The sequence below is a fragment of the Chrysochloris asiatica genome, unplaced genomic scaffold (genome assembly GCF_000296735.1).
Source record: "Chrysochloris asiatica unplaced genomic scaffold, ChrAsi1.0 scaffold00411, whole genome shotgun sequence".
Lineage (NCBI taxonomy): Eukaryota > Metazoa > Chordata > Mammalia > Afrosoricida > Chrysochloridae > Chrysochloris > Chrysochloris asiatica.
The window spans coordinates 949,689-958,745 of NW_006408929.1; the positions used below are offsets into that span (position 1 = coordinate 949,689).

The window sequence follows — 9,057 nt, forward strand, 5'->3', positions numbered from 1 at the left end:
TTAGGAAGTTTTCCATCCCCTTCTATATTCTAGAATAATGAGTAGAATTGGTGACAGCTCTTCCCCAAATGTGATCAAACTCACCAGAGAAGCCATCGGGACCTGTACTTTTTTGGTTGGGGGATTTTTTATGACCTGATCAATTTCTTATTTTGTATGGGTCTGTTTAAGTTTTCTATTTCACTCTGTGTAAGTTTAGACAAGTCGTGTTTTTCTAAAAATGTATCCATCTCTTTTAGGTTTTCAAATTTATTGCAGTACAGCTCTTCATAATAATCTGTTATTATTCCTTTTATTTCTATTGGTTTTGTTGGTGACGTCACCCATGTAATTTCTTACATATGTTATTTGTGTCTTCTCCCTCTTCTTTTGTTAGGTTTGTCAATGGTTTGTTGATTTTATTAATTCTTTCAAAGAACCAGCTTCTTGTTCTGTTGATTCTTTCTATAGTTTTTCTGTTTTCTATCTCATTTTTTCTGCGCTAATCTGTATCATTTCCTTTCTTCTGTTGACTGTAGGTTTACTTTGCTTGTCTGTTTATAGTTGTTGGATATGTTGTGTTAATGTGTTGATTTTGGTTCTTGTTTCTTTTTGAAAGTGTACATTTATTGCAGTAAACTGTCTTCTCAGCACTGCTTTTGCCGTGTCCCAAAGATTATGGTACATTGTGGTTTTGTTTCCTTTTTTTTTTAAGGAACTTTGTGAATTCATGTTTTATTTCTTATACTACCCAGTTGCTTTTCAGCAGGGTGTTATTCAGTTTCCATGTATTTGGCTTTATTCCCTTGGTCTTCCTATTGTTTATTTCTAATTTGATAGCATTGTGGTCTGAAAAGATGCTTTGTAGTATTTTGATGTTTCTAAATTTATGGAGCCTTGTGTGGCCGAAGAAAACATCGACTATGCAGAAGAATCCACCAGCACCACAAAAAAAGAAGGAGTATGGTGTTGTTGGGTGGAATGCTATGTACACATCTCTGAGGTCCCATTGGCTGTGTCATTGTCCTCTGTGTCATGTTCCTCTGTGTGATTGTCAAGTTTCTTTCTGGTTGTTCTATTTTCAAATGTGGTGTATTAAAATCGGCCACTATTATGGTAGATTCGTCTATTTCTTTCTTCAAATCTGTAAGAGTTTGGTTTATATATATTGGAAGTCTTTCATTGGGAGGGAGCATAGGTATTTATTATGGTTATGTTACGTCGCCTTGTTCAATTGTCTCTTTAATCATGAGATAATGTCCATCTTTATCTATTATACAGGTTTTTGAATTAAGGTTTATTTGTCACTCCTGCTTATTTTTTATTGCAATTACTTGGAATATTTTTTTCCATCCTTATACTTTTAGTCTGTGTGTAAGGTGTGTCTCTTGCATCCTTATACTTTTAGTCTTGTGTGTAAGGTGTGTCTCTTGCATCCTTATACTTTTAGTCTTGTGTGTAAGGTGTGTGTAAAGTCTTTGTGTGTAAGGTGTGTCTCTTGCAGACAGCATATTGAAGGATCTTGTTTTCCTGTTATCCATTATACATTCATTCAATAGAAATAGGATACATTTTTGGGGGTTTTGTTATTATTAATTGATTATAATAATTTGGTTTTGTTTGTCTAAAATTGCATAAAAGCACACTGAATTTCCTAATTGCTGTTATGAATAACCAGTACATTTATGGTAGTTCCAAAGGCCTTTGCATGACCATATGATTATTTAGTGTTTTATTAATACAGTGGAAAAACAGGGAACTCTTGAAAAATATTTTTGGGTTGGCAACACTTTAACATCTCTTTGTATTTTTTTTTTTTTTTTTACTTAGAAATGAAAATCATTTATAAATGGTCACTTGTGTCTTTAAGTAAAGTTTGCTTGGATTTGGTAAATATATGCACCAGAAAATGTTTTTATATATTGTAACCTTGGAGATAAGCATGTTTATAAAATTCCTTAGAATGCTTCTCTTTTACTTTCTAAGAATGTGTCTTTCTTGATTAATGTTTACATTGTTGTTGTTAATTGTCATTCAGTTGGTTCTGACTCATAGCAACCCTGTATAGGATTTCTGAGGATAGCTGGGGTTTTTACCCAACGACCTTGTCGTTCAAACAAATCTTTCGGTCCAGCACATTATCCTGCAGCACCACACCAACTATAAGAATGAATGTTGTTACTCGTTCTCTTGAAAGTTGTGATTGGTTATCTGCATTATAGTTGGTTTAAATTTCTACTCAGGTCCACTACTTCTTCCTTAGAAGAAGCAACTTTAAGGATGAACTCCATTCCTCGTTTTAAAGCAGTCTTTTGATTGAATATCCACAGAGCTTACTGTGAACTGTACATAAATGTGTCATGGGACTTTTGGTGTGGTGTGGTGCTGTAGGATCAGCACCGGACTGCAAACCACAAAGTCGGCAGTTCAAACCCACCAGCTGCTCCTCAGAAACCCTATTCAGGGTCACTATGAGTCGGAACCAACTCCATGGTACTTAATAACAACAGCAATTCAAAGAAGAAATTCACCTTGAATATTCTTTCATTTAAGTTACAATATTACTAACTTATGACTAACTGCATTCATTCTGTGGTCTCTGCCATATGAGCTATCCAGAATACTTGGACTGGCAGAGCTCACATGATTTTAGATATGTTGTTGTTGTTAAGTGCCATCAAGTTGAATTCAACTCATAGTGACCCCTATATAGTGTTTCCAAGGAGCAGCTGGTGAATTTGAATTGCCAACCTTGTGATCCAGCGCTTATTCTACAGCACCACACCAGAACTTCTTTTTTAAATAGGAAGCTTATAAAATTCTATCGCCTACAATTACTTTTAAAAAGAATTTTATTCTGATTTCTTTTCATATCTTATCTCTTAAATAGTAATGTACTATAGTGATAGCTTTAGAATCACCTCACCATTATCCATTTACTCTCAGACAAGCAGATATTTTGCAAATGTCAAGCAAACTGGCTCTCTCCTGATTCAGTTGATATTTAGTCCAGTCCAAGGATTCTGGACAACTCAGATGGCAGAGACCACAGTAGGAATGTAGGCATTATCTACATATTTCTTAGCACTGGATTTTGTTTGAAATGGAAGACACTACAACTTTTCTGTCTATAGTAGAGAATGATTTTAGAACTCTGAAACTTTTAACATATTGCTTATTAAAACAGTTCATCATTGGATAAGAGAAAGAGATAATTTGGAATATCCCAAAGTAAATGACCACTCTCCTGAACATAGGTCAAGTGGTAAACCAACCAGGATTATTTAATGGACAATAATAGAAATTAAAGGAGCTCTGGTAGTGTAGTGGTTACGAATCGGACTGCAAACCTTAAGTTCAGCAGTTCAAAACTACCAGCCGCTCCACGGGAGAAAGATGAGGCTTTCTGCTCCAGTAAAGATTTATAGCCTTGGAAACCCTGTACAGGGTCGCTATGGATCGGAACCGACTAGACGGCACTTAACAATAATAGAAACTAAATCTGGATAACATGTAGAAAACAAAATATAGTGGTTCATATAATGGTAAAGATAAAGATTAATTATTATTGAATCCACAGACTTAGGTAACATCAACACTATTTCTTCATCTCTTAAGAATTTCTTTCCCTTTCTGGCTTTATTTTTAATAAAGCAGTCTCTATATTCTGTCAAATAAGAGGATTTTCAAAAAGTTCATGGGAGCCCCTGTCTTCTTCCTCCTCCTGCCCCAGGGCCATAGCCCCTGATGGTGTCCAGCTGAGCTTAAGTGTGGCCTGTGTCACCTGTCTACACAATGCTACCCAAGAAACAGCCTCAGGCAGGGGGCAGCAAAAAGAACAGGATAAGGAGAAGATATCATCAAAGGCAAAACTTTCAGTCTAAAGAATAAGAAAGGAGCAAAGCAACAGAAGTTTATTAAGGCTGTCACTCATCAAGTTAAATTTGCGAAACAAACCACATCAGATAGCACAAAGTAAAGCAGAAAAGAAATTGAACAAAGATGACAAGAAGGAATTGCAGGAGCTAAATGAACTGTTCAAACCTGTGGATGCTGCTCAAAAAATAAGTAAAGCAGATCCAAAATTTGTGGTGTGTATATTCTTTAAGCAAGGACAATGTACTTAAGGAAATAGTGTTAAGTTATCTAACTCTGGAGAGAAAATGTGAGATGTGAAGATGCAAAAGATGAAGAACTCGATAAAGATACCATGGATAATTGGGATGAGAAAAAAACTGGAAGAAGTAGTGAACTACAAGCATGGTGAGGCAGAAAAGAAAAAAAATCCCAGAACTCCAATAAGTGTGCAAGCATTTTCTTGAAGATATAGAAAACAACATGTATGGCTGGTTTGGGGTATGCCCTGGAGGAGGAAATATGTGCATATATCATCATATGTGCATGCACATCCTGGATTTGCCTTGAAAAAAGAAAAAGAAAGAAGATGAAATTTCATTGTTGTTGTTGTTGTTGTTAGGTGCCATCAAGTCAGTACCGACTCATAGCGACCCTATGTACAACAGAACGAAACACTGCTGGTCCTGAGCCAACCTCACAATTGTTGCCATGCTTGAACCCATTGATGCTTCCAGTTTTCCAATCCATCTTGCTGGGGGTCTTCTTCCTTTTCTCTCACCCTCCACCTTACCAAACATGATATCCTTCTCCAGTGACAGGTCCCTCCTGACAATATGTCCGAAGTATGAGAGATGAAGTTTGGCCATCCTGGCCTCCAAGGAGCACTCTGGCTGCACTTCTTCCAACACAGATCTGTTGGTTCTTTTGGCAGCCCATGGCACTTTCAATATTCTCCAACACCATAACTCAAATGCATCAATTCTTCTATGGTCTTCCTTATTCACTGTCCAGCTTTCACATGCATATGAGGTTATTGAAAATATTTCATTAAAAGACCTTATTGAAAGAGAGTGTTCTGTCCTAGGCCCAAATGTTACCCAAATCACTCTAAAATCTTTTATTGCATGGAAAAAGTGTAAAGAACAAGAAAGATTGACAAACTTGAACAAGATATAGAAAAAAGGAAAGCAAATTTCAAAGCAGAAAAACACTAGTGGTCGTGAGATCTTTGAATTTTATCCTGAACTGGTTAATGATGATGAGGAGGAAGCAGATGATACCCATTACACCCAAGAAATAAGTGGTGATGAGGCTGATGATTCTGTGAACGTAACTGTCAGATTTAAGACCGTACATTCCAACAGCTGTAGATGAGACAGGTGCTACAGTAGTCAGTCTTGAAAGACTCAGCACATATACTTCAGAAAAAAATGAAAAAAAATTAAATGAAGCTTCTGAAGGTAGGGCAAAAAATAGGGAAAGAACTGATTTGGAAGAGAACAATGAAGGGGAGGAACAGGAAAATGCAGCCATTGATGCTGTTCCTGTTGATGAAAACCTTTGCACTGGGGAAGATTTGGATGAACTAGAAGAAGAATTAAAAACACTTGATTTAGAAGAATGACACTAAACAAGTTGATGAACAGATGAAATTATCTCAGCATGAGGTGAAATTGACTACACTAATTTTTTCACACCTAGAATTCTTCAACAGGATATTTTTATTTTCCATGCTGGTTCTGGAGGCCTTTCCCTCTCCTAAAAAGGAACATTTTCCCTACCTCTTCTCTTCTGACTTTGACTACATTTCATTGTAAGTTCATTGTAAATTGAAATATAGTGATCATTTCAGAAAATGATTGATTGTTAAGTGTGCACTAAAGTAGTAAGCACAACTGCTTTTCCAGCTTCTGATTTTCATTGGGTATGTGTTGCTGACCGGGTACAACATAAATTCAAAAAAGAAACATCCTTCATTTAATGCAGTTTTTAATGGGTGACTTTATTTCCTTTGGATTTATATATTAAAAAGATGGCCTAAATTATGAACACTTTATATCATATGCATATGCAGATTCAGTGTTCTATTAACTTTCGATGATTAGATGGACATTTGAGATGGAACTCCTTTGAACTGACAGGATCAGTTGTAATACTCTGTATTACACTTTTCAACGTGTCCCTCTTCCTTTTGCCAATAAAGTTGTAAATAAAGATCATCACACATTAAAATCCAAAACCAAAAAAGTTAGTGGGAAAATCAAACTATCTTTTAATTTCACTTTTCCATGAAGTTTTTGAAGCCCCCAAGGACAGTTATCATTGGAATCCTGATGTGGCACAGTGGGTTAATGCGCTGCACTGCAAAGTTTCTTTGAATCGCAAGGTTGGTGGTTCAAGCTCACCAGCTAGCTGCTCTTCAGAAACCCTATACAGAACTAACTCAATGGCACTCAATAACAACAACAGTGCAGTTACCATTAGCTGCAGGCTTCTATTTTCTTTTTCTCACATAATTTAAGGGAAGCTCCTGATTGGGTCGACTTAGTTTGATGAATGAATATCCAGTGATGCTATGATGGAAGTATCTGATTGGTTGAGGTGGGATTTGTGCCCATTTCTTTGTGAAGTAGGCAGGTGAAGTGATTGATAACACTGCTGGGGTTAGAACAGAGACACCTATAAATAAGGGAAGAGAAGGAAAAGAAATAGCTTGAAATCAACTTGTGCCTCCATGCTGACAGTGGTGGCTTTTCAAGAAACTATGCAAAGTTGTGATCTATATTGGTAACTGGCTCTATTTTATACCTGAAGCAAAGAGGAAAGATATAGCACCCAAACAAGAAAGAGGCAAGAGAGACACAAAGAAAGGTTAGGATTAGTTCATGCCAATCATTTAATTCACCCTCACAGTTGGTTCTGTTTCTGATCCTCTGGTAAACAAAGATATTTCTAAGGTGGAAGTTACTTTCAGTTATCTCTTTTATTTTACTTTTTAGGTGGACAAAAAAATCGTCAGAACTGAAATAGGAGTTCTTCTTCGCCTCTCACATCCAAACATTGTAAGTGGATTTTAACCTACTATTTTAAATAATTTCCAAAGCTAGAGAATAGAATCTTTGTTCTTCACTGTCCCTGCTAATAAAGAATAAAGAGATTCTTTCTCCTCCAGCAGCCACCATGACCCAACCCTTGTCCTCATCTCATCACGTTTTCAATTCTTTGACTGCATAAATCTTACAAATAATATTCCTTGAGAAAGAGTTCAGAAAATGAACAGATCAGCAATATGCATAGCATCTTTATTTTCATGCATAAAAGAATAACAAAATAATTAGAGAATTGTATTTCTCTCTAATAAAAAACACTAGATTTTTTTTTTTTCATTTGTATACCTACTTTATTAATATGCCATTGCCAAAAAAGCCTGTGAAAAAAATGCATTGCTTTCCAAAGCCATTTTGGTTTCCTTTGAGAGGGTATCTGTTTCAGGAACAATGTGAGGATTCAAAGAAATGATGTGCTTGAATTGAGAAAATAAAATGCCCTCAGTAGCACTGCTTTAGGCTATGCCTGAACAAAGCCACTGAGGAAAAGATGGACAAAAAGCTGTCTTAGAGTCAGTGAAATGAAATGAAGAAAATCATTTTCAAGGCTATGATTTTACTTGAGTCATCTACCTAAATAATTTTTTTTAACTGATATCTGCAAGAGCAATAGTGCTCAAGGGAATGATCTGCAATGCTTAATACTTGAGGCAAAATGTTTAGAACCTAATATATGAATTAGAGGCACTTCAAGCTATAAATAACAGAAAACATAAATATGGTAGTCTGAACAAATGAGTTTTCCTATGCTATGAGAAATCAGGAGGCAGGTAATTGCTAGCATTTGTTCTGATCCTCATTGACTCTACTCTGGACCAAGCACACTCTGTTTTTTATACCGCCATCCTCACTGCATTGACTTTCATCCTCAGACTGTCCCCTCACACTTCCATATGGCTGCTCCCCAGAACGCACTTATCATTGGGTCTGTATTCAAGAGAGTTAGAAAGTGGAAGGATGAGAGTCTGATGAGAAAAAAATAAAAACTCAGATTTTGTTAGGAAAAGCAGGCCACTCAATCACTCATTACTGCAAGGAGACTAAGAAATTGGGGAACAGCGTTGTCATAAGGGTGTTAGATCAATCATACTGTATTATTTAGAGTTGATGGTGGTGGTTATGTGCTGTGGAGTCGGTTCCGACTCCTAGCGACCCTGTACAGGGTTTCCAAGGCTGTAAATGTTTACAGGAGCAGAAATCCTCATCTTTCTCCCACAGAACAGCTGGTAGTTTCGAACTGCTGTCCTTGCGGTTCGCAACCCAATTCATAACCAGTACGCACCAGAGTTCCTTATTTGTTGTTGTTATGTGCCATCGAGTCGGTTCCGACCCATAGCGACCCTGTATAGGGTTTCCGAGGGTGTAAATCTTTACGTGAGTAGAAAGCCTCATCTTTCTCCCGCGGAGCAGCTGGTAGTTTAGACACCTTATATTCTGATACAAAATCAGGATTCTGTTTTCAGCCAAGTCAAGGGAAAACAGTCTTGGACAAACAATTAACAAAACTTGCCACACTCAATCACTGCTTTTACTTCATCCAACTTTTCTTTTTCCAAAGAAAAGCTACGTTGGAATTTGCTTCAAATGCAGTTCAGTCCTAGACTCTAGATTCTAATATATATTTAGAAAAATATTCAGAATTAATGAAATTATCTGAATATGTTAAAAACCCTGTTCCAGTCAGGTAAATAATGGCTGCTATTTCTTTGCTGCCACCACTCGTCTGTTAGTTTCTCAAGATCTGTCATGAGGTACAATGCTGTCTGTGGTAGGATAATATCCATACTCATACAAGGAATACCAGTTAATACCACTATTATTCAAATTTATGCACCAACCACTAAGCCAATTATGATGAAATTGAAGGATACTACCAACTTTTTCTATTGCATTAGGCAAATCTGCTGCACAGGAACTTTTTAAAGTGTTAAAGAACAAACATGTCAGCTTGAGAACTAAGGTGCGCCTGACCCAAGCCTTGTTATTTTCACTAACCTCATATGGATGCGAAAGCTGGACAGTGAATAAGGAAGATCGTAGAAGAATTGATTCCTTTGAATTGTGGTGTTGGAGGAAAATACTAAAAGTGCCATGGACTGCCAAAAGAACCAAT

At 36.7% G+C, this 9,057-nt stretch overlaps 1 protein-coding gene and 1 pseudogene across 1 annotated transcript in view; both read left to right on the forward strand.

The window, feature by feature from the left end:
* Positions 1-9,057, forward strand: part of CAMK4 (calcium/calmodulin-dependent protein kinase IV) — a 410,640-nt gene that overhangs the window by 219,813 nt on the left and 181,770 nt on the right. Inside the window, exon 3 of the mRNA XM_006876760.1 lies at positions 6,837-6,899. Coding sequence (XP_006876822.1) covers positions 6,837-6,899 — 63 coding nt within the window. The remainder of the gene's footprint in view (positions 1-6,836; positions 6,900-9,057) is intronic.
* LOC102838203 lies at positions 3,775-5,461 on the forward strand (annotated as a pseudogene).